Here is a 26,626-nt window from a genome sequence, read left to right as displayed (position 1 = left end):
ATTTTGAGGAAACAACTGCGCCACTGACCAACTAAAACCTGGTCTAAAGTAAATGGTAGTAGTTGCAGTATTTTTTATTATTTAAAGAGTGTGTTCGTAATATGTGCCTATAGGTAGGTCCACAACGTGCGTACACTCTGCTTATTACACACAGGGATGCGCAGCAGCACACAAACATGCCAAATATTATTGAAATCGAAAGGATTACAATATAAAAGATTATTGTTGTGTAGGCTACATAAATATAAATATGCCTACATGTTATAATATATAGCCATTGCATGTATCAGAATTGGGCTAACAATTTGTTCGCGCACAAGCATCTCTGTTAGTCAGTCAGTCACAAATCAGTTCACAAATGATTCATTTAATGATAACTCAATTAACTCACTGACTCAATGCTCATTGAGATTAACATTATATAGCTTACATTTCAGTTTAAATTAAAAACAAATTGTGAAAACAGTGATAATTTTTTTTTTTTCTCAGGATTGTTTGATGAACTTTTTAATTACTGTGGGGCATATGTATTCAGTAAATATTCATATCTACATCCTCTCTGCAGGTAATTCCCAGATGGGGGCCACTATAGTAGACGCCCTGGATACCCTTTACATAATGGGCCTCCACGATGAGTTTAAGGATGGCCAGGAGTGGATCAAGCAAAACTTGGATTTCAGTGTGGTAAGTGGCCAAGACTCGGACATGAACACACACACGGACACACGCTTACCAACAACACTTGTCTTTGTCTGTTTGGAGGCAAAGCGTTCGTGTCTGTTTTTGTTTTCAGACACAGTTATATCTCAGGACGCTGTTATTTCACAGTGGTAAGCTGTATACTTTGGCAGCCAGCTGACACAGCTGTATTAACAGTCATTCAACACCCACTAACCCCTCAGAGACTTCAGTCCTCAGCGTGTGTGCATCTTTCAGGTTTTGATCAGGTTGTGGTGGCACTCCGTTAAAAACGTGTTGAGTTGATGTGGCACATCATCGTATCCAGGAGACAAGACTGGCGCCATGGAAACAATGTGAACCGCTCTGCCTCCGGAATTAGCTGGTGATGTTGAGGAAAAAATGGCAGACAAAAGATTTGTCAGAGAATGAAGCTGGGACTGGCAAGTGGCCCCAGGGGCCCCGTGTCTCCTGCTCTCGTTCTCTTTCTCTGTCTGCATTCACATCTTGACCCATTAATGGGATTTCTCCAGTTTCTCTCCCTATCGGTTGTTTTTCCGACCTCTCCTCCATCAGATATGGAGAGCCTGTATGTTTCTCTTGGCTTTATCATCTCTATGGTGACTGCGTGTTGTGGGATTTTTCTCCCGTCTCCCTTCTGCCACCTTTCTTTGAGCAGATCTGGTGGACTCTTAGCGCCTGAAGTCTCCTCTGCGTGTTTAGTTCATCTTTTTGGTTTTCCAGCAGTGACCTAATTTCTTCTCTCTCCCCCTCCTCACTCTTATTTTTGGACAAGTATATCTTACAAAGCATGTGCACTCTGAAGGATGACTCATGTTTGGACCGTTGGGTCTGGCCGCTGAGGGCTCAGTATGTCACAGTGGGATTGGATGTGTTGGAAGGATTTTTGGAAGAGGGCAATAAACTTCACAGCATAAGTGAGGAAGGGAAGCGTGTGCAAAACCCTTTGTTTTCAGAAAGATATTGCACAGCACAACTGTTTTCAACATTGCAGAATGTTTCTTGGACACCAGGGGTCTCATTCATAAACATTGTGTACGCACAAAATAGGCATAAAAATTGCTTATGCAATTTTCCACACATTTCGGGATTTATTAAAAAAAAATCTTACAGACATTCTAGCCCATGCGTACACGCTCTTTTTCCTGGCGTGAGAGAAGTTATGAAGTAAGCAACGATTTTAAAATCTGTTTTAATTTCCACTCTCCATTAATGAGAGTGGAATATTTAATTTAAATAAGCACTGAAAATACATAGTCATTACGCAGAAGTTAAACTTATATGAAATTAAAATAAAAATTATATGAATTTAGACATGTTTAGTGGAATGCGCATGCTATGGAAGGTGCATGCTAATTCATCTTTAAACTATGGCAGACACTGCTGGATTCAGTGGTCGAACGGTCCATTGTCCGGTTTGAATAGGTCCAGTGATAATAGCTTACTGTGCAACTGTTGATGCCATGTGAAGGCATCTTCAACAACATTATGAAAAATACCACTGTATTTCAAGGATACAAGAAAATTATCATTTGCAGGTTTTCTTTTTAAAATAGGTTACTTTGTCAGTGACTCGCCGAGTCAGATAATTCTATTTACACTACAATATATATAGGCTAAAAATAGCTAAACGATGTTCACCTTACCAGCAAAATTGCGTAAATTAAATTTGATTTGAATTGATTAAAGCAATTGAAATACTATTTGGCCAGTGGAAAAGAATGAGATCAACTCTATTCTAAAATACTTATCTGAGAACTACTTTAAACAGTGTTTTTATGTATTTTTATTTTTATGTATTTATGCTAAAACATAACAAAGATTCTGGATGATTTTTATCAATACAAATTGTGTATTGCACAAATGGCATTTATAGTCCGTATCTCATATTTCCTTAATGTCTTATACCTTTAACAGTGATAAATATGGTGTCACGTGGATGGGAATATGCATAGAAATGATATGCAGATGAGATGATACATAGTAAAACTAGGCGTTGTAAGCTCCATATGTGGTGATTTCTGGGAGGAGTCATGTGGAAACGCACGTATGCACAATATTCTCCTGACTGGGATTTATAAAGGGATTTTTGCGCAGGTTCTGGCATATGTATAGTTTTATAAATCTGAAAACTTATGTGCATACGCAAAATCTAGCTTTTGTGCATACAGTAAGATTTCTTTGTTTCGCTCATCAAGTCTGTATTTATTTGATCAAAGTCCAGAAAAAAAAGTTATATTGTGAAATTTCTAATATTGGTTTCCTATTTTAATATACTTTAAAATATAATTTATTTCTGTGATGCAGCGCTGAATTTTCATCTGCAATTTCTCCAGTCTTCAGTGTCACATGATCCTTCAGAAATCATTCTAATATGCTGATTCATTATCAGTGTTGAAACTGTTGTGCTGTTTGTTTTTAACATTTCCTTGGAACCTGTGATACTTTTTTCTTTGATTTCTTTGATGAAGAAAACCTTTTATCCATTTAACACATCCTTGCTGAATAAAAGAGAAAGAAAAAAATAATTGACCACAAAACTTTGAGTAATGGTATATATTGTAACACAAAATTCATATTTTGAATAAACACTGTTCTTTTCATCTTTATTTATCAAAGAATCCTGAAAAAAAGTATCAGAGGTTGCAAACAAATATTAAGCAGCACAACTGATTCCAGCATTGATTATAAATCAGCATATTAAGATTATTTCTGAAGGATCATGTGACACTGAAGACTGGAGTAATGATACTGAAAATTCAGCTTTGCTTAACAGGAATAAATTATATTTTAAAATAAATTAAAATAGAAAACTTATTTTAAATTGCTATTATATAAAAATAAAAAAAGTTGGTAATCAAATAGATGCAGCCTCGATGAGCATAAGAAACTTCTTCTTAAAAACATAAAAAATCTGACTGATCCCAAACAGCACATTTATAGCCACCATCTAAAAAAACTTATGGAGCCTTAACTTTTGAAAGGCACTGAATCCAGAACTTCGTAAATTAAGATTAATATGTACTTTAAAAGTTAATTATTCCATTATATTTGTATTTATTAAATGTTTAGATTGATTACCTTATATCAAAGTGCAGCTCATCATTTTATAATAAAATGAATAGTTCACCCTCACCCCCCCAAATAAAAAAAAGCAATCACTTACAGTACTGACAGTTTCATCTGTTTTTGTCTATACAATGAAAATCAAAGGGGTTCAAACCATCTGATTGGACCCCTGTTGACTTTCATTATATCTATAAAAAGTTGCTGAGACATTTTAATGTACCATCTTTTGTGTTCCACAGTCGAAATGCACCCTCTCTCTCTCTCTCTCTCTCTCTCTCTCTCACTCACTCACTCACTGTGCGTGTTTCTGTTGTTATGATGGATGAGGCTGCCTGCCATCAGCACTAATCGCAGCTGTTAAACCAAAAACTGAATTAATGGGCCTTGGTCAAAGAACGGTCATATCTGAATTCATCTGGTGCACGTTCACTTTTGTCAAAATTAATAGACATGCTAAATGAATGCTAAGTGGAAGGGGTTGGTTAAAGCGTGTTCTTGTCTTATCAAATTAGTGTAAAACCTAGTCGATATAAGACGCTTTAACAGCGTTATGTTCAGAACTGGAAAACCTGCTTATATTTCATAAGCGGTATACAAAAACAGGTGCTGTTTTTAGGTGCTGAGGATTATGGGATTGTGACGGGGCTAAAACAGGATTTCAGGAGCCTGTACAACCATACCATCGAATTGTTTGAATTAGTTCCTTTGCTATACGAGACTTAAAGGTAGGTGTGTGTGTGTGATTAGCTGCTGTTTGTGGTGTGTGATCTTTGTGCGAGTGGAAAACTGCTTCATGGTAATTTTCTCTAAATAAAGGTTGAAGCTGACAAGATGGATGTTGATGATACAAACACACACGCACTGCTCCAGCATTCATTTCAGTCTCACTGAGAGATTATTGTATCAGTTTGATGTCGATTTGAAGTTTATTTGGGAGCTTTGCGTGGCTGTTATGTAGATATTCCATGCACATTAATCAACAGTTATGTTCTGAAAGTAAAAATCACTTTCATTTTCTTCAGACTTTTAAAAGCACTTTTCTTCTTTCAATGTCAAACTGATTATATATTTGAATATTTCGCAATAAACCTCAAATATATTGAATTTTGCTAATGTGTAGGGTCAGTAAGATTTTTTTAACCAAGTGAATACTTCTGTTCTGCAAGAATGTTTATTCTATTTTGATTTTATTTAAATGTCAGTTTCCTCAAAAAAATTTAAGCAGAACAATTAACACTGGTAATATATAAGAAATATTTAATTTGAGCACCAAATCAGCATATTCGAATGATTTCTGATTTACCATGTGGCACTGAAGACTGGAGTGATTTTTTACCTTTTTTAAAAATGTTTATTATAATTATTCGCCCCTAAATAAAAGTTTCTTACTGTTGGTTTGATTCAGATGCATTTTAGAGGATGTTCTGAATTTCCTAAAAACAGGAAAAATGCTTCGGTAACCAAGGACCCTGACAAATTAGGCTATCGCTGTTCTGCTCATACTCTTTCTCATTTTTCCCTCTGGTTCTACAGAATGCAGAAGTATCTGTCTTTGAGGTCAACATCCGCTTCATTGGAGGGCTTCTGGCTGCATACTACCTCTCCGGACAAGAGGTACGTTATCATTGCTTATGGATTTTTGCAAGTTTGTGTGCATGTTTCATCTCTGTCTCCGCTGTTCAGTGTCAGTTATTTCAGATGATGGAAGTTTGTGCAGGCCTCCACATACAGTATATGAAGATCTGGACAGAGAGAGAGTTAATCTTAGGGCAGTGCTGTTGGCTCAGAGAAATAAGAACCGTTTCTTCAGGGGAAATAAATGTCCCTCTCTCAGGCCCATGTTAATTAACGTTTCCCTTCTGTCTTATCTGCCTATGGACATTAATGAATAAGGGCACAAATAGTCTCTCTCTCTTTTCCCTCATCACTGTGCAGCGTATCTCTGCCACTGCATATCACAGTGTTCTCCTACTTTTAGTCTGAAGGTGAAAATGCAAAGGAATTAAACTGCAGCCATGCGGCACGACCACATCCCCGCTCCGCACACTTCATTAGATGAGTTTAGATACTGGACGTGGAACTCGCTTCCCTTACATACAAAGTCATCACACTTGTCTGTCCCCCGCCTGCCTGCCTCGCTGTCCCAAGTGACCTTTTGTTCCTTCAGTACAGTGTTTTGAGACGCCTGGGAGTCAGGCCTCAGTCACACTTTGTTCATCTGAGTGTTTTCTGCATATGTGCTGTCATAGACATGCAGTACAGCATGGGCTAAATTTTGGAGGCAGTGTGTCCAATTTAGCAGTGCTTGTATTGCCAGTAGCAAACATGGAGAGAAGTGATTATATTAAATGAATTGTTTCAGGAATCATTAAATAACATCTGGATTAACCGTGCATTTGGATCTTGTAATTACATCTAGTTGCTGTGGAGAGCTGTATCCAAAATATGCCCAAATTTGAGCAACTCTGTTACAGAGATTTCCTTTAAAGAAATCAGAATCCAAGCCAACATTTATGTTACAAGAGACACTGAAACACAGTTTCGGGTTCAGACATTTTCAATTAGCCCCCATGGAGTTAAAAACACAAATAAATGCTCAGCCATTAGCATCAAAAATATATGATGCATACTCTGCATCAAAAATATGAACATGCTGTCGCACCTCTAATAACTTTTAAGGCTTATTTTGCAGCATTTACATGAGCCTTTTGATGGATTGCATCAAGGAGCTTTAAAAACTGGTTATACTTACTAAGTGAATAAATCGTGTTTGTGCTGAACTCCTACAAAGCAAAAAATGAATGCTTTCCTTCGATCCATGAATGCATGTCTCTCACTTAATGTATGCAGTCTCACAGTCTGTCGTAGGAAATCAACACATACTGCTGTGAATAATTAAGAGAAGTGTCTTCTCATTGGATAAGTACACAATGATATCTAATGAATAATTATGAGACACCGTTGCATCATCGAAGTACTGTAGTCCTTTGCCACTTCACAAACTGTGACATTATATTATGACATTATTATAATGTAGATTTTAAATCCATAAGACGAAAATAGCACAAAAAAGCCCAAAATGAACACCTCTGCTAAAATCACAAAAGTAGTAGTTTGGTGTTTCATGACCCTTTAATTCTGTACAGCAGTTTTTGAGTCATTTCTTTGTAAATACGCATAATATATCAGTACCAGTAATATTGTTTATTGGCAGATATTAGATAGTTAATGATGAATATAAAAATTATACTGTTGGTTTCCCCTATTTTACATGTACATTTCAGCCGTCGCCAACTTCATCTTCAAAAGTGCTAATAATCTAAAATAATACTGTTAAAAGTAATCTTTGGCAAGTTCAAAATGAATATTGAATTTTCATACTGTACTTTACAATGTTGTGATGCATAAGTTCACTTGTAGAAATTAAAATTATGAATATTAGTTGGTAGTATTTAATTCTTAATTTAATAATTAGAAAAAACGGTATAGGTCATTAGTTAGTTATCAGTAACACGCACACAAAAAATTATCTTTTGGTTATTATAATCACCCAGAGCCACCTTTTACTTCAGAGCCTTAATTTTTTATATAGATGCGAATACTCTCCTGGCAGATACAGTAACATTGATAGCTATTCAAAAGCCTTCTCAAAAGCACTGAGTGCCAATGAGCAAAGATGACAGATTTGAAATTGCTTTCTTCCAGAGGATCATGCAACCACTAGCAGTTGCCTCTGAGATATATAGGGATGCTAATGAAAAGCTTTCTCCAGGGATTATTCTCTTGGTTTAGGCAGAGTTCTCTGTATGTGTCCCCTATATGCAGTGGAGGCAGCATGGAGCAGAGGGTAGAAGCACTGACTGAATGCAGTGTCATAGATTGAAAAGCCATGCCTCTTTAATAAGAGTGTTTTGATCAGGCATGATGGAGTAAGCTGCTGGGGCTGAGGGAATATAAGAAGGTCCAGTGTAGAGAGAGTTGTGTTCTGTATCTGATGTTTGGCTGGTTTTTCTAGAGAAGAAGAGCATCTGATCTGAAGAAGACAGAGGACTCCATACTTTTATCAGCTCTGGAGGTTATCTCTCCTGTGCAAGACCACATCCTCCATTCCTTCTCTCTCTCTCTTTCTGCAGTGATGGATGATGTTTACCCTCTGTCTTTTGGTCCTCTTGTCTTTTATTTTATCCTTTCCTTTCATCTCTCTTTCTCAGTCTTCCTCTCTTGTTCTTCAGATCTCTCACCCCTGCATGTCTTGACAGTATTGTTTCATGATGGCAGTGAAGAGATGAATTTAGATCCCAAGTAAAGGGCCAGGCTTTGGATGGCTAGTTTTGTATGTGCTGTATGTGAAGGAAAAAGCCAAAGTCTGCTTCTTCATTGACAGCAAATAGTTTTAGTATAGCTACGTAAATTTAACTCAGACTTGCTACATTTTTGCTAAACTTCTAAAAATGTATCTATACACATACATTTCACATAAGTTTTCATCTGAAATAAATGCTAGTGAATAAACAACTTGATCTGCTCAAGCAAGTTATGATTACATGTGAGATTTTTGGTTAATAAAGGTTCCTTACACAATATTATGTTATGACTTTAAAAAACTTGTAGCATAGTATAGGATTTGTAAACGAATACATTTTGTCATTTGTTTAATGTATTGGTAGTAGAAGTATTTGTGAGTGACACAGAAAGCTGCGATGCTAGTTGCTAATACTAATGGATAGCTTTCTTTATGGCCCTTTCTTAAACTGCATCGTCCACGTCTTCTGTTTCGTGATGTAATGATGATTTGAGGTATTAGGGGGTTATGAATGAAAAGAGGATTTCATTGTAAAGATGATGACAGATGAAGGAATGTGATGTGTACTTATCTGGATTTTTTTTCTCTTTGCATTCTGCCAATGTTTTTTTCTTTCTTGTACACTCATATTTAATGTCCTGAATTGGCCTTTGCATCGTTGCAGGGCACTGTTATCTAATATGAATTAATTGGTATTATTTGGTAAATTTGTCTCTTGTAGTTTGATTACATTGTTTAGTTTACCGTTCGATATCAGATGTTTTATGTAAGGCCAAGGAAATAGAAGCACCTGTTCCCCTTTATGGTCATAAAAAGCGACTGGCTCAATAACTGTTTTGAATAACTCTTTCTAAATACTTCCTGGAATATGTATTTTTCTAGATTTTTTTTCCCCCTTTTAGGTGCTTAAGTGCATTTTCCAGGTACCTCACCAGCAAGCCAGCAATTTTGGATGAATTACTTGTAGATCTCACATCTAACAGTAATTTTCCAGTGGATCCAGACAGCACTTTTCTTCATTTCTTTCAAAGACAACTTCCGATTCCCTGTGCGAAAATCAAATATAGTTTTTTACCTTTTGCTCCTGCAGATGCTCAGACGTTCTGGCATTCTTTGTGAGAAGGTTCAATCACTGTATCTTTGACAGCCCAATTACTGTATGAATCAGTAGATGACAGTGCTGACGGAGGCTTTATTTCTTAAGATTCCTTCAAGCCAAATAGGATCATAGGCTGTAAGTGAAAAACATGGGCAAATATTTGTTCTTTGTCTTAATTTGCACATTTATTACAGCAGAGATGGTGTGAGCAAATGGTGTTTACTCCAGGCATTATGCAGCAGTTAGCTTTCTCTCTCTCTCCCCTCCCCATCGCTCTCTGTTGATGCGCTGTCCTATCCTTCACAGTGGTAGAGAATCTGTAGTGTCACATTAGGGAGCAGCGCACTCTTCTGTTGTCAAACATGGATCTCATCAAAGGCAGAAGACAGCCGCAGCCATGGACCCAGCGGAGACGCGATAAGGACAGAGATTTAAGAAGGGATTTGATGCATGAGAAAATGTTTGTCAGCTACTCATCTGCATGTTTGATGTGCTGCAGACTTTGGACATGTCATCGCCTATCGAATCTCCTCTTCAAATACAAATAACTGGCCTTTCTAGAATGACATTTCACTATCTGGTTTTCCAGCCCTTGGTTTGTAGCTGTATTGCATAAGTGTGTCCAAAGCACTCTGGAAATTGCAAGAAAGATCTTAAAAAAAATAGCGCCTAACAAGTGGTTATATAAGGATATGTTGGCTTTGAACATCAAGACCACCGGTGTTGGTGTTTATTTTGACATCCCAGCTGTGGTTTTGTTTGCAACACTCATCAATGTAAAATGAGACGCACCGTATGCTGGGCCAGCTGAGAACTGAGACTAAATAATTGGTCAGTCTCATGGAAAAAAAAGAAAGAAAGAAAAAAGATTTCATGTTACTTAATCCCAAAATCAAACACAAAGGGTAAAAATAAATTGTGTTCTTCATAAAAGTACATTTTACCAATATCTTGTTACTGTAAAGGTGGAAAATATTCTCATTACCTAAATTAAGAAGTTATACATTTTTTACATAATTGTTGTACTGCTTTTCTGCTCATTTTTACAAATATTTTTTTTTAATAGTAAGAGTCTGAGAATCACCAATGAGAGTAATGGGAATTATAAAAATGGTTATAAATTAGCTTTTCTAATGCATTACAGTAATGAAAATTAGGTGTACTTAATTCTTTTTCAGTACTGTAGTATTGTAATACCAGACATCATATGCAGCTCAATTAGAAAAGAGAAGCTTTTTTTCTCTCTCTCTCTCTCTCTCTCTCTCTCGCTTTTTTGCAACTTGTGCATTCAGAGTGTTTTTCCATGTCGACTCTAAGCTGTGTGTCTCTAACATCTCTTCTGAAGCTGTGCAGTATATTTATAAACCTGGAGGAATCATTTTAAATAAAGGCAGAAAATGTGTTTGAAATGTAAATGTAGAAATGCACTGACTGTCCCTGTTTGCTTTGAGAAGATGAAAAGCATTGTACTAAATGCGCATAAACATTTCCACAGACCACAGCCTTATTTCTTCATTAGCCGATGTCTCTGATGCCGAGATCTGATTGGCTGTGTTTGTGTCGGCCTTGATTGGCAGCTCCCGATTGTGCTGTCATGACGACGAATAGAATAAACACCAGGCAGAAGGTTTGTCATAAAAGGCTGCAGATGCACAAACATACTGAGACCCAGAGCAAGAGAGAGGGCAGAAATCCAGCTTTAACCCTGAACCCCTGTGGAACCCTCTGTGCAAACACTCATTCCTCCATCTCCAGCGTGTTCTGCATAATCTCTTTTCATGCTTCCATTAGACGTTTAAGGAACATCTCAGGCTGTAGTGTGTGTGTGTATATATGAACAGAGAGCAGAAGCTGTATCGTGGGGAATGTCCATGGTCATATCCTCATATGTGTAATAACAGGATCATCTCTGGCACTTATGATCCGCATCAACCAGATTAGGCTTCAGCGTCGAAATCTGCATTCTGGAAATTACAAACACACTCACACACACACACACTACTCCAGCTAGTAATCCTGAGGGAAGCACCATTTCTGTACTCTTTCACCCTTTTCTTGTTCTGTTCTCCTACAATTTTGAGCGACCGTTTGCATCTGGTTTAAATAGAACTGGATGCACCGCATGGCTATTTCCATAACAATGGTCTGCTAGAACGTGCTAACTATTAGATAAAAAAAGAATAAAGAATAGAAGAGAAAAAAAAAGAATTAGGTTTAAGAAAAGTGGCAAAATATGCAGTGGTATTTTCCCCTAGACAGCCAAGATTAAATCGAACTTAAAAAAAAAATATCCAACTCCTTGCCCAAATACCAAATCCAAATACTTTGTTCTCTTTCTAGGCATACATGCTCTTTAATGGACCTTTTGTAAACACAGCATTGTGGTATTTCTCTCTCTCGTTCTGTGTGTGTGTGTGTGTGTGTGTGTGTGTGGTTGTGTGTGTGTGTGTGTGTGTGGTTGTGTGTGTGTGTGTGTGTGTGTCAGAAATATCTCACAGACTCCTCACACATCTATTCTAGTGAATTGCTGTGTATTTTAATAGACTCCACGTAAACATCCGTAAGACGGGCTAGAAATAAAAGCCTCAGTAGCGGCTCGGGCAGCTGTGCGGTTTGTCTAAGAACCAGAGGCCTTTTTTCTGCTGTGGCTTCATTCTATCTTCAGTCCTAAAAACACGATCAACAGCACAGCTCCCTCTCTGACATGAGCAACAGCTCTTTCCCTGCTTAGAAGAGTCTGGCTGTGAGTCATCAGCACAAGATGTTTTCAAGCCATTTTTGCTCAAAAGCACTTGGTGGGATGGCAAAGTTGTAGTCAGACAGTCTCGCCCGAAATTATGATGATGGTTACTGTTGAGGGAAAAATAAAATATTGATTGCTACACATTTGACCGACAACGACTAATAATGCACTGTTGGAAAGGTAAAGTCATTCTTCCTGTGTCTATGCTGATGTGTTTCTAAAGGTGGTTTGAAAAAAACAAACAAATCTGTCATCACTTGTTGTTCAATCATATTGTTAAAGGTAGGCTCGTCTCTGCTTTGAATGTGTCTACCTTCAGCAGTAGTTGTTGTTAAACTGCAGCTGTTGGCAAAGGTTGTCTCGGTTCAAAATTTGAACTTTATGACGAGGCCCCAGTGCATCATCTCTTTTCTGACAGTAGTGAGTAAACAAATTCAGGTGTGTTGTTCTTTGGGTGTTTATTCTGTCTCAAATGTGTGTTCTCTCTCTGCCTCTTTCTCTCTCTGTGTGTGTGTGTGTGTGTGTGTGTCATTTCCCCTCTGCCTAGTCAGTCTGTAGCATTAGTCGGGCTACAGGGGTGAATCTCACAAAACCCATCAGCAACACCAAGTCTGGTTCATATTTCACCTCAAAGTAAAAAAAAAATATATATATATATTGTATTGAGAAAAGTCAATTAAGACGTTTTATAACTTTGACATAAGGTTTTTTTATGTATTTAATTGTATGTATTTTTATGCATTAATTTCAATATTTTATGCAATAATAAATGTAAAATATATAATTGAAAATCATAAAATTTGCCCTTACAATATGTCATTGGGGTGATTTAAATTCTCATTGAATCACCCTGTTGAGATAGTATCACTATTGTAAAGTAAATATACATTAATGTAAAGTTTTGGGTTGGTAAGGTAGGTTTTTTTTTTTTTTTTTTTTTTAGGTTTTTGAAGAAAAATCTTATTCTTATTCTCTTAGCCTCTTATTCTCTTATACAGTAAAACAGTGATATTGTGAAATATCGTAATTCGAAATGTTTATATTTCAGTATATTTTATATTTTTATGTATTTTATTCCTTTGATTGCAAAGCTGAATTTTCAGCAGCATTTACTCCAGTCTTAAGTGTCACAGGATCCTTCAGAAATCATTATATTTTGCCAATTTTGTGCTCAGGAAACATTTCTGACCAAGTCTGAAAGCATTTCTGCTTCATAATATTTTTGTGGAAACCGTTAAAGCTTTAATTTGAAACACTTTTCATATTATACAATTTAAAGCTTTTTCTTAAATGTTTTTTTATTTAATTAAATATTCAAATTTATTTACGAACAGTAATGCACATTTTTATTTGAAAATTACATGTATATTATTGAATCATTAGATTAGTTAAAATTAGATTGTTAATATTTATGGTATTAAGTATCATTGTAGTATTTGTCTCCTTAATATTATTAAACTTTCATTATGCAGAAAATGTTTACAGGAATGATAATCACTTTTGAGTATAATAACTTGAATTGCACTAGGTCTGAACATGCTGTGGCAAAAGATTTTTGAAGAAAAAATCTTCTGTATGTCTCTGTCTTTTAGGTTTTTAAGGTGAAGGCTGTCCAGCTGGCAGAAAAGCTGCTTCCTGCCTTCAACACCCCAACAGGCATCCCTTGGGCCATGGTCAATTTGAAGAGGTATGTTACATACACACCTTCCCTTTCAGGCCTTTGTCCTTTTCCTTTTTTTTTTTTCTCTTCGCCTCCATTTCCCATGCTGTCTGTCCTCCCCTCATTGTCCTGATGGGGGCTGCCACATAATGGAAGGCTGTTAGACCTTGTGCATCTACGAAAATCCCTGTGGCTTTCTTCCTGTATAACTCGACTTGCCACATAATTTCATTAGAATGAAATGAAAATTGCACAATTAATCTGCAGAGCACATTGTGAATGTACATTAAGGGTTTTTTGTGTTTGAGGAGGGAGGAGGGTCAAATCCAGCCTGACACGGCTTTGTGAATTAATTGGGTGTTTAGAAGAAATTGCTCGGGAACAGACGAGACCACCGCATTTTGGGTGTCTTTAATCCTGAGGGAAAGAACGACGCGGTGTTTTATTAATCCTCATTCATGTAGAGCAGCCTATGCGATCTACACACACACACTGTGGATACATTCTGCATGGAAATGAGAAGTACAAGCAGAGCACAGGATATTGGACTTGACGGAAGGAATGATGGGCAGCAGTGAATCCGTTTGGACCGGGAATGAAGCTGTTTGACTTAAATGTGCTCGCAGTAATTCTTCATTGTCTACATGATGTAATCGTATAACACTGGATGTTTGCTTTAGGCTAGTAATGAACATACTATATGTTAATGTCATTGGTGTTCCCTTCTGTCTGTTTCAGTGGAGTGGGGCGTAACTGGGGCTGGGCGTCAGCTGGGAGCAGTATTCTGGCTGAGTTCGGGACGCTGCACATGGAGTTTGTGCACCTGACGTATCTGACTGGAAACCCTGCCTACTATCAGAAGGTACGCTTGGGTGTATGAGTGTTGTGTAACTGTGTTTGCACTTGTGTTTGTGTCCTGTTGTGAACTCTGTTTGTGTTCTGGTTTAGGTGATGCACATACGGAAGCTGCTGGCTAAGATGGACCGACCCAATGGGCTTTACCCCAACTACCTGAACCCACGCACTGGACGCTGGGGCCAGCGTGAGTGCCTCCCACTAACATCCTCTGTGCTGCACATGCAACTCTCACTTTCCACTCCAACACAAAAGGCGTTTTGTGAATTCTCACACTGTATGCAATAAAGAGGGTTTTAGACGCCCACAACATGATCTTGATGCAGTGATAGATACAAAATAAATAAATAAATAAAACTGCACACACAACAGTTGGGTAAAATGATGCTTTATAAGTAAATGGAAGAATTTGCTATTAGTGTTTCATAGCACTGAATAAAATTGACTTTTCCCTGGACTCTGTCCACTATCTTAGATGAATTTTGTTTCCATAATTTTTTTTTCTTGGACTACTTTATCCATATGTGATACATGAAATGCTGCCTTAAGTTTTGCCTGAAACAAATGTAGACCGTTTTGCTGCATATTGTTTGGAAAAGACTTTGAGTCATGAGCATGCAAGTGACAGTCAATATTGCTGATATAATAGACATAAAGTATATCCAATATATTTTTTGTTGTTGTCTTAGTCTGGTTCAATTTTTACTTATTATGCCAAAATTAAATGTAATATATTTTTATTTTATATATTATTTACTGTCTGGCAACATTCAACATGACAACTCTTTTAAGCCAAAAGTCATTAGGATATTTAGTAAAGATCATGTTCCAAGAAGATATTTGGTAACTTTCCAGATTTATTCAGCTTTCCTATGATGTATAGATCTCAATTTTTGTGGTCCAGTGTCACATATATCATTAACAAATATGACATAGTTACAACGTGCTAATCAGAAACTCAGAAACCTTGGCTTAGCAGGCCTTTTTTATTTCTGAGCCCTGTTTTGTTTTTTCTCACTGCTGCAATATTCATAAGCGCTTCAGATCAAGTGGAGGATCCAAAATACCACTCTGAAGCCTGTTTATAGACACGGATGATTTTCATAATCCCTCTACTAGGATTTATTATTCTATAAATGTGAATGACGACAATGGCAGCTTATCCTCATCTCACTGATCAACGAGCTTTAATAAAGATGGGATGTGAGGAAGTTTCTTTGTATAATTAGTAATTATCTGTAGTGAAAACAATCCACTGTGTTTTAACCAACTCTTAATTACTGAGAGAAATGAGGGTTTAATCAGTGCCCTGCGTCTAAAGGCAAAACCTGATCAACCCACTGCAAGCAAATGCACACACACACATACACACACAAAGACTAAATTCCAGTAAAGTCTGATGGTGTATGTGTGTGTCCAAAGGGCTAAAATGTAATTAAGGTGCACTAGAGATCTATTTTCTAAATGAAAACTCTGTGTGAGTGACAGGCCATTAAAGCAGAGTATTATTCTCTCTCCCACACTGCAACTCCCCTGTGGACCCTTAAAGGGACAGGTCCAAAAAATTGTTCTCTCATCATTTATTCTCCCTTATTTCATTTCAAATGACTTTCTGTCCTGTGTTGAAAGCAAATGAAGTTTTTCGATAGAGTTCATGTGAATGGGGATTGTGTATCACAAGCAGCTTGGACGTTGTGCTAAACATCTCTTATGAAGTCACATGGGTGATTAAATGATGACAGCATTTATTTTTGTGTGAACTACCCCTTTAAAGTTCTCTCTCCACGTCTCTGCTGCATCACCTCCAGGAGCCTTTAGATTTTAGATCCACATCTCCTCCTCAGCCCGTCATTCTTTATCCATGACCTGTTCGCTTGCTGTCGGCCAAGCCTCTCTGTAGAGATTTCACGCCTGGATCTTTGATTGTTACTCAAATACACCCTGTATTTTTTTTTTCAAAGTCTTTGAGTGCATTTTACCTTTCAGCAGGAGGCCGTTTGGGAGTTGTTTTTGATTGGCAGAAGTGAAAATCCAGACGTTCGATGACTGGTAGCCGTACCAGAAGAGGCTGTGAAATATAGGCCCAGACGGTTTATGAGAGTCTGACTGGGATTTTTGAGAGTTTATGAGTCTGAAACGTCTCTGCTTCAATCAATCTTTCCACTGCCACTTGTTTTTTTGTTCGTTTTTTTTGGCTCCGTCTCAGTGCACACCAGCCTGCACCATCTATGCATTATTCATCATCATAATCAATGATGATGTTTATTTTATTATATTTATTATGATCCTACCACATTTCTTTCTGTGCTGCTCACACACATTTGCCTGTCTTTCTACCTTTTTTCTCCATTTCTTTCGCTGTCTCTGAACAGCTTGTTTTCCTCTCTGTTGTCTTCAACCTGTCAAGATTCTCACACTGTCAAGATCCACACATTCTCTCTGAACTATTTCTTCTTATACATTTTTCTAACTCTATCCAGATTTAGTTATTAGTAATGTGTGAAAAGCAAAGAATCACTTAAACAAATCTTAACCTAACTCATCCTGCTCTGTTTGTCCTTGGGGCATAAATGACGTGTGGAGGAAAAGTGTAATATTGCTTTCAAGCAATCTTTTTTTTTTCTTTTTTTTTTTCTTTGCTTAGAATGACAGAAAAACTCAAGTTTCAATTTATGGAGCCATCTGAGCCATATCTGGGGAAAAGAATATCACAGAGACCTGGGCTCTTTTGAATTGGCACTGTAAGCAATGCCTTGGCAACGACATGGCAACATTTTGGGAATTACCTGCAACATTGCTTTTGCACTGATGATTTCTGCGGAAAATGTAAACATTTTTGCCTCTGTTTTCCAAAATGCCCCGCCTCTTGCAGCAGGACGGACTAGTAAGGGTTACTAACAAGTGGCCTGTGATTGGACGTCTTAGTCTCTCTCACACTCTGTATTCATTTTTTTTCCTCTCCTGTTGAATAATTCATCTCAGCTTCTACATCTTGCCTCTACCAGGTCAGTCCCTCGCATCCATTAGCATAAAATACATCTTTTACTTTGTCTCAGTGTCTCTGTAAAGGATCACTCATAAAGTGCTTCAGCCTCCTGGCTCGTTGCTGCCTCATTGATTTCTTTAGTTCTCACTCTGATTTTTGAACTAGCTATTGCAGATGCAATTTTTAGCCGTGTCACTTGCATGTTTACACCTCTCCTGTGTAAATCATCACCTCTGAATCTGTACTCCACCCCCAGTCTCCTCTAAAGACCTTCCATAATGGCTTTTGGCAGTTTATCTCCTGAACGTTTGCCCTGCTAGCTCTCTCTCTCTCAGCAGGTTGAACGCAGTACAGCTCCCTAACCTTGGCAGATATGAGCTGTGACAGTGCTAATGGGCTCCTCCCTCAATCCTCTATGATACTATATACAGCAAGTGTACAGTATACACTCCTCTGCCTCCCACACACTTCACACTTCCTGTTCTCCTTTGGAGATTGTGTGTCCTGTCTGTTTCCCAAATGGGTTAACGAGCTTATATCAAGATAGATAGACGGTCAAAGAAACAGATCAATAAATAGACTCAATCTCTGATTCATACCTCATTGACATCAGCTAATCACGAGGCCATGGCTCTAACCTAGCGTGTCTTTTTTAATATTCTTTGTTTCTGTCCATGTTTAATATCTTCAATATTTTATTCTTAATTTCTACAGCTCCCTCCGACAAGTCAACACAGATTGTTTACATGTTCTGTTGTAGGTTCCCATTAGGAGCCATTACCGGCACAAATGACTCCCAACCTGTCAAACACTCACACTTTACACACACTCACTCTGCAGAGTCATTAGCTGTGTCAAAGTGGAACACACACTCAGTGGCTGTGTTTATAAGTGATTAGGTGTGTGCTGGTGTGTGTCCACACTGAATAAATGCCAGCGAAAATATGCTCACTTATGCATTTTTATTCTAATGAGGGTCGGTGTCAAGCCTGAATACACTTTTATGACAGCATTCAGGCATATTAAGAGACTGAGCTTTGAACAGAGAAACCAAAAGAATCATAGCAGGCTTTTCTTTGCTCCAGTTGAATGCATGTTCACAAAGTTTGGAAAATTAGAGGTGTCTAATTAAGCTAGTTTTATAAGTAATATTAAGCTAAGTTTAATAAGGTTTTTTTGCAACAGACATTCATTAAGCTTATCCTTGTGTATCTCTCTTGCTCTGCAGATCACACCTCAGTAGGTGGGTTGGGTGATAGTTTCTATGAGTACCTGCTGAAGGCCTGGCTGATGTCTGATAAAACGGACACAGAGGCACGCAAGACGTACGATGATGCCATCGAGGTGAGGGCTGCAGGTTGCAAGCAGTTTTTTGTGTTTCGTGCTGCTTCAGTTTGTCTCTGTTCATTATCTCTTTCATTCTCGTCCTACAGGCTATTGAGCGCCACCTCATCCGTAAGTCCAATGGTGGCCTTACTTTCATCGGGGAGTGGAAAAACGGCCACTTGGAGCGTAAGATGGGTCACCTGACTTGCTTTGCTGGGGGCATGTTTGCCCTGGGGGCTGATGGGTCGCCAGATGATAAAGCTGGACACTATCTGCAGCTCGGAGCAGAGATTGCACACACCTGCCATGAAAGCTACGATCGCACTGGTTAGTGAATATGTGAGGAGGCAAGAGAAAGATGAAGGGTATAAAAAAAAATGCATGAGATCTTTGGACTTCAAATCTAATTTGTAGCATGGTTTTGTTGCCATGGTAACGCTACAGGTTATTTTCAGAGTATGGCATTTCTATTTCACACAGCTTGACTGAAAGACATTGATGGATTGCAGCTCAGCCACAACAGGCTCTCAGACAGATAGTTTCACGTTTATAGCACCATGAGAGCTGAAGGTTCAACTAATAGTTCTGAACGCATAAACCATTTATCGTTTGCAGTGCTGAAGCTTGGCCCAGAAGCCTTTAAGTTCGACAGTGGGCTGGAAGCAGTGGCTGTGAGACAGAATGAGAAATACTATATCCTGAGGCCTGAGGTCATCGAGACATACTGGTACATGTGGAGATTTACCCACGACCCCAAATACAGGCAGTGGGGTTGGGAAGCAGTGCAGGTCAGCATCTCTTTCCATTGATAAAGATATACAGTATACACACACACACACACACACACATATATATATCTGTATATGTATGTATGTATGTATCTATGTATGTTAGTAATTTCTAATATTGTAATGCCTGTTCAGTGTTGGCAAAACCTGTTGAGTTTTTTTGAGCATGTTTTAATTTATTTTTGTGATAAACTACATCTTTAAAGTCTGCCATTTATTGTATAACAACCATAACATGACAAAAATAATCACCTTGTTGTGTAAGCCAGATTTTTTATATCACCGTCACACAATAAGAGAACACAAATCCAAAGTTCTGTCATGAAGCTCTAGATGGTGCTCAATCTGACATAATGACATCATCATGTGGTGCAGTTGATTGGTTCTTTTTATATCAGCAGCCAATGAACTTGCTGCTCAACAGTCAAATACTTGGCTAGTGCTTGCAGTTGCAGTGTGCTTTAGAAACCCTCCACCTTCCCCAGCTCCACCTGTATAGATCTGCTGTGGATGTGTTGGCGGCAGCAGTGTAGCAGATCTTTTCTAAGACCAAACTCATGTACATTACCATGCCAAACCCTCTGAGACTTGTCATGATAGAACTTTTTGTTTTTTTTGGAAGTGTTGTCTTTGCAAAAATCACCAAGCCAAAGCTAGGACATGAGCAACACAAACAGAAGTTTGACTCACTTCTCACAGGGCTGGGTATCTCCAGCCATCAGAGTTCAGCCAGATATCAGAGACAGAAGAAGGTCAGATGGTGTGTACGGCACAGGATGTTCTTAGTATCTAAAACCATATCTCATCACTTTGATATCCATCTGTAGTCCCAGTCGCTGTATCTCTGGCATCTTTTTGCTGCTCATAGTTGTCCTGTACCTCTTCATCCATATCTGTTTATCACTCTCTTTTTTTTCCTCGACTTATCCTTCCCTCTGTTTTCATGTCACTCTTATTCCAGTCAGACCTGGGCTGTGTTTTTTAGGAAATATGTTTGTGTTTCTAGAACAATTTCAAAGTGCTCTTGAAAATGGAGCGTCATTGTTTTTTTTTTCTCTGATTGGGTGTCATTGTTCTGCCGGTACAGTACTGTTTCACTGCAATTGGGCTTCTTTGGATGAGCCGCTAGGTGCCTGGGCTCTTTCTCTCCTTCCCTCCCTCATTTTCACTCTTCCCATTTCTGTAAAAAGAGAAAGAGAGCAGAATAAAATTCACTTGTTCCCAGTCAAAGAAAGTACTTTGTTGTTATCAGCTGTTTTTTTCTTTGTTTTCTAATTTTCTAATTTTTCTGTTTCCAGCTCTCTCTGTGTATCTCTTTCTTTCCAGAATCTCAGGGTTTTACCATCTCTTCTCTTTGTTTACCTCACTGTTCTTTGTGTAGATTAATGGTATTGTTCATGTGTTTGGCGGCCATTATCATCTGCAAAATTAGTTAAGATTTTCTCATCAGTTCTACCTTATCTCATGTAAAGTAAGATCAGGTCAGTAAGTAAGGTCAGTTGAAGGTGAATTGCTTCATTTGGGCTGTTTTTTTTTCTGGCTTGATGACTTTTTGATTATTGCTGCTTAACTGCTATAGCGTGCACAGATGTTTTTTTATGGTGGGAAATAATGTAATTATGTCTAGGAATTCACTGATAACTAGTAAATGGCTGAGGGGGGCATATGACAATGAGGCATATTAACATTTTATCAATTTGATTGAAAGTTTGTCACTTTTTTTCAATTTGTTACATTTGTTTAAAGGGGTCTTATAATGCTATTTAAAATGTTCATTTCTTTTTGGATTGTTACAAGCTATTGGTGTATGAAGAAGATCTGTAAAGTTGCAAAGACTAAAGGTTTAAATCCAAAGAGACATTATTTATCAAAGTTAAGACATTGCCAAGCCCCCCTAAAACGGCTCATTCAAACACCCCCCACGTCTACATCACTATGTGGAAATATTTGCATATTGCTGCCCAAATTTTCACTTAAAGACAGGTGTGGTTTCAGTAACCGCAGTTAGTGTTTCAGCAGCCATGTCAGGGAAATGCTGTGTGTATCTAGGCGAAAGCACTTTATTTGGCCTTCCGAAAGTAGATGCATTTAGGAATCTTTAAGATTACTTACAACAGAACAGCAACGCATTTTATGGACGACCGTTTCTTGAACCTAGGTGAGGAGGTAATGCTGTCTTTGCTACGACAATCTTGTACTCCTGAATCAGCTACTGTAAGTACGTTTTGTTATTAGTTTTAGTATTTGCTATTGAATGTTTAAATGTGGAGTTTTGCGTGTGAGTGTGTGTGCGCGCGCAGGAGAGAGAGAGAGAGAGACAGGGTCACACAGTGTAGTCAGCTGTCTTAACTTGGCTTGTGTACTGCAAACACATAGGAGCTTCACTGTGTCTGTCATGCGACTGTTTCCCTTTCGGGCTTGAACTGATGATAAAACTAAGGACATTATTAACTGTCTTAACATTAATTTTGAAAGATGAAGATCGCGACAAGTGCATCTAAAAAAAATTTGTATCATGGAAAAGGTCTTTATTTTTTGTAATTTCATTCAAAAAGCAAACTTTCTTATTTTCTAGATTCATTTCGCACAATCTGAAATATTTCAAGAGTTTTTTTGTTTTGTTTTAATTCAGCAAAATTTAAAATTCAGTATCTCAAAAAATTGGAATATTCCATTTTGAGCTTGATTAGTTTGATTAATTTTGAGTATAAATACTGAGTACCTCTTGGGCTAGTTCAGAACATGCAATCACAATTATGGGAAAGACACCCTCAACACCAACACATCCTCCACAAGGAGGGTAAGCTACAGAAGGTCATTGATGAAAGGGCTGGCTGTTCACAGAGTGCTGTATCAAAACGTATTCATAGAAGGTTGACTAGAAGGAAAAAGTGTGAACTGTTTAGCATTTCAGTTGGAAATCAAGGTCTGGAGAGGCACACAAGTCAGTAATGATTTGGGGTGCCATGACTTCTGCTGGTGTTGGTCCATTGTGGAGATTTTGAAGCACTTTATGATTCCATCTGTTGACAAGCTTTATGGAGATGCTGATTTCATTTTGCACCAGGACTTTAGCACCTGCCCACAGTGCCAAAACCACTTCCAAGTGGTTTGTTGACCATGATATTACTGTGCTTGATTGGCCAGCCAACATGCCTGACCTGAACCTCACAGAGAATCTATGGGGTATTGTGACGAGGAAGATAAGTAACATCTGATAAACAATACAGAGGAGCTGAAAGCCGCTATCAAAGCAACCTGGGCTTCAATAACGCCTCATCAGTGCCACACGCTGATCGCCTCCATGCCACGCAGCACTGAAACAATAATTCATACAAAAGGAGCCCCAACCAAGTATTGAGTGCATAAATAAACCTGCTTTGGAGAATATTCAAAAAATTTTAGATACTGTATTTTGTAATTTTCCTAAGCTCTAAGTCATAACCATCAGTATTAAAACAAAAAAAACTGTTTGTGTGCAATGAATCTAGAATATAAGAAAGCTTGCTTCTTTTTTAATTAAATTACAAAAAATGTCTTTAGAAATAAGACAGATGCACCTGTATGGTTTATATTTAAAAAAAAAAAAAAAATCAATAAACCCCTAAAAAACAAAAGTCCGCTGTTTTAAATGTAAATTTAGTCAACATAACATTAGAAAGTGTAGTATGGAAAAAATGGAAATTAATTTTGAGATTTGCTAAAGATTATACTCAACAGTGTAGTTAAATCAGTGTTTTTTTTTTTTTTTTTTTTGAAGATGTTTGATGATCCAAAGGCAATATAAATGGAAAATAGAGGAAATGAAGCTGAAAGTCTTGAGTGAATCTGTGTTGAATGGGTTAATAGGAGGCTGAATCAGGTCAGCTGCTGTTGCATTATAACCGTGTGAGGCGAGTCCTCAGTGTAGCAGCTGTTTCAGGTAGGTGAGCACATCATGCCATGTTTTCCTGGCACAGATGGCTTGCATCACTCTTGCCTGCAGAGGCTGGAACAGAACTAATGGAAGCATTATTGGTTCCTGTAGAACAGGGCCAGAAAAATAGAGCGGCTTCGTATTTATTCTATTTTTGGCTTGTCATTACTGCGAGTACACAGTTATGCATTGATTTGATTTGCAGTCATAAAGTGGTGATTAGGGCAGAGTTTTACTTGATATAGCACATACTGTATAGGTAATCTTTCTGAGCTGAAGCACAGGAAATAGTACATCTGGAACTGAGCTAGCCTGAGTTACTCACCAGTTGGATGGTAACTTTATTAGAAATTGCTAGATATTACATGGTTTAATCGAATTTAAGAACAATAGTCTGTTGTTAGATATGTGCATAATTAAAAATCAAAGACATAGTCATAACTCAAGCATCTTTTAACAACCTTTACCATTAAAAGTTCATCTAAAGTTCTGGGATTATCATCTTTCACCTTCACCATTTTTCACAAATTTGCAAGAAAAAGTAAATTTGGTTGTAAATGTAAACCAGTCAGAAAAAAAAAATGTATTCGCTTTTATGGTGACAAATATTATAAGTAATATTATCTATACTCCACTGTTCAAAGGATTGGGGGTTGGTATGTTTTTGAAAAATATACAGTACAATAATACAGTACAAACAGTATTATTATGAAATATTATTACAATTTGAAATAACAGTTTTCTCTTTGAATATATTTTAAAATGTCATTTATTTCTGTGGTGGGAAAGCTGAATTCTCAGCATCATTACTGCAGTCTTCAGTGTCACATGATCATTCAGAAATCATTCTGTTACGCTGATTTGCTGCTAAAGAAACGTTTCTAATTATTATCAATGCTGAAAACAGTTGTGCTGCTTAATGTTTTATGCATCGTTGCTGAATAAGTATAAATTTCTTAAAAAATTAAATAAAAAATAAAAAACCTCTTTCTGACCCCAGACTTTCTCTACATTTTCTGCAGGCTATAGATAAATACTGCAGAGTAAGCGGAGGATTCTCTGGTGTTAAAGACGTCTACTCCTCCAACCCCACCTATGATGACGTCCAGCAAAGCTTCTTCCTGGCGGAAACCCTCAAGTAAAAATCATTTCATTTATAAACAATACAATGCTGAAGCTGGGTCGCTATAGTAGCACAAACTGTTTCAGTTCATTGTGCTAGTGTTATCATTTTCTGTTAATGTAATAACGGTCAAAGTAACTATGCAGCATAAGGTTAGCACTGTGAAAAGCAGTGACTATTAGCTAAACAAAGAGGGATTTGCAAAGGAAATAGGAGTGGAAAGACAGCTAGTCATTACTGCCACCTGCTGGTGTCATTGAAACTCTGCAGTTTCCCTTTGCCGAATGTGTTAGAACGGGGACCCAGTTTGCTATCAGCATTAGATTAATTGTATGATCCATATGTGTGTGTTTCTGTAGGTATCTCTATCTACTTTTCTCCAGCGATGAGCTGCTGCCTCTTGAGAACTGGGTGTTCAACACGGAGGCCCATCCTCTGCCCGTCCTGCACCTGGGCAACATCACCCTGCCTGGCAGCGAGACCCAGCGGTAGAGCGGACTCACCGGGGGGGCGCTCTCCCCCTCGCTCGCCCCTTTTCTAAACATCTCCCTCCTTGTGAAAGACAGCAGCTGCCAGTGCAAAGGAGAGGAGAGAACTATACCAACCAACCCCTTTCTCCTCCTGGACCGTGAATCATGGGACTGCAGTGAACGGAGGGGACTGGAACAGACCCATCTCTCTTTATCTATGTCTCTCTCATATATTCTCTGAAGGACAGACTGCCGGATTGATCATGTGTCTCTCTCTCTTGTGGCCGCTGGTCTGACATGTCCATACACACTGTACATGCATTGGCAGACTAAAAGACCCTCTGAAATGGATGTGTGTTTCTAACTGGGGAAGGATTTTAACAAGTGAATTTGTTCTTTTTCCCCCCACTCTCTCTATAATTCGGTGGCATTTCATATCATCAGCTCAGTACTAAATCAAAATGATGGATAAATGTTTTTTTTTTGGACCAGACTGCCTTCAGAGCCTTTCACTCTCTGAGCTGGGCTTCTGGAGATGGCAGATGTTGGATGTGACCTCCTGTGAAATCTTTCTCCAGCTGAGGCTGAATTTAGGCCAGAGTCCCTTGTTAAGGTTAGCGGGTAAAAAGGGACACATGCTGCTATCGAACAGCTTGCTGCCTGTGACACAGTCACCACCGTCATTCCAGAAACCTTCACTTTCTGCGTCGTTCCATTCCCATCTTTATTTTTTTTTTCATCCATTGTGAATGCCCAGAGTTTCATTCATACTGCATTCTGAAAAAAGGATGGACTGGTGTTTGGTTATGCATCACAATGAATCAACACTTGAAGAGACTGTATCTTGTGGAGAGAAATCACAGTGCTCTAGATGCTAATGCTCATGGCAGTCACCATTTGTTTTCATTTGTCGATTGTGCCACTCTGTTAGACCAGACCAGATTCTTTCAACTGCCAAGGTTTACCACTAATCGTAGCCAACGAGCTAGAGATTTATATACATGGGGTTAAGAGTTCATAAATACACTGTGTGCCCTTTACAAGAAACCTAGAGTAAATAAACAATGCAAGGATTTTAAATGCCATTGCATAACAACTAAGCCCATGATGTATGATGTTGGGAATACTCCTGAATGCTTTTTGTCATTTCAGTTTCTGGATGTGTCTTCATTAGTCAAATGCATATCTTTGAGTTTTTCATGACTTATTCAGTCCTGGACATGTTTTCTGAAACACGGTGGTGGTAGACAGATTTCTGATATCAGATGATTAAACACAACCTGCAGCTAATCATATTGAAGAATTTTGTTTGTTTGTATTTATTTTTTTTGGTTTAATTGACCTTTAATGAATATTGATTCAGTCTCTTTAGAAGATGTGCTCAGCCTTATGCTCTCAGACTCTAGTTTTTTTTTTTTTTTTTTTTTTTTTTTTATCTTCAAGTGTGTAAAATGCCACATCCACCGAAGATTGCATGTAGTCGACCAGAAGGAAAGCTAATTATTTTCTCATCTTGGGTAATGAAGAAACTGTGAGAATTAGTGTGTCAGGAAGACTCGAGCACCACTGATGGGATGCTGGGTGCCATC

General features: G+C 38.1%; 1 protein-coding gene across 2 annotated transcripts in view; it reads left to right on the top strand.

The window, feature by feature from the left end:
* LOC132095288 (mannosyl-oligosaccharide 1,2-alpha-mannosidase IB-like) overlaps positions 1 to 25,636 on the top strand; it is a 100,583-nt gene extending 74,947 nt beyond the window's left edge. For both annotated transcript variants that reach the window (XM_059500127.1, XM_059500126.1), the window contains exons 5-14: positions 566 to 684; positions 5,302 to 5,382; positions 13,506 to 13,600; positions 14,312 to 14,435; positions 14,522 to 14,615; positions 18,643 to 18,758; positions 18,848 to 19,067; positions 19,356 to 19,528; positions 24,467 to 24,582; positions 24,927 to 25,636. In XM_059500127.1, the coding sequence (XP_059356110.1) occupies positions 566 to 684; positions 5,302 to 5,382; positions 13,506 to 13,600; positions 14,312 to 14,435; positions 14,522 to 14,615; positions 18,643 to 18,758; positions 18,848 to 19,067; positions 19,356 to 19,528; positions 24,467 to 24,582; positions 24,927 to 25,059 (1,271 nt within the window). In that variant the 3' untranslated portion in view covers positions 25,060 to 25,636. The remainder of the gene's footprint in view (positions 1 to 565; positions 685 to 5,301; positions 5,383 to 13,505; positions 13,601 to 14,311; positions 14,436 to 14,521; positions 14,616 to 18,642; positions 18,759 to 18,847; positions 19,068 to 19,355; positions 19,529 to 24,466; positions 24,583 to 24,926) is intronic.
* Positions 25,637 to 26,626: the final 990 nt, after the last annotated feature.

The sequence above is a fragment of the Carassius carassius genome, chromosome 19, assembly GCF_963082965.1.
Source record: "Carassius carassius chromosome 19, fCarCar2.1, whole genome shotgun sequence".
Lineage (NCBI taxonomy): Eukaryota > Metazoa > Chordata > Actinopteri > Cypriniformes > Cyprinidae > Carassius > Carassius carassius.
The sequence above is the reverse complement of the archived record's forward strand: the minus strand, read 5'-3'. Positions and strand labels throughout refer to the sequence as shown.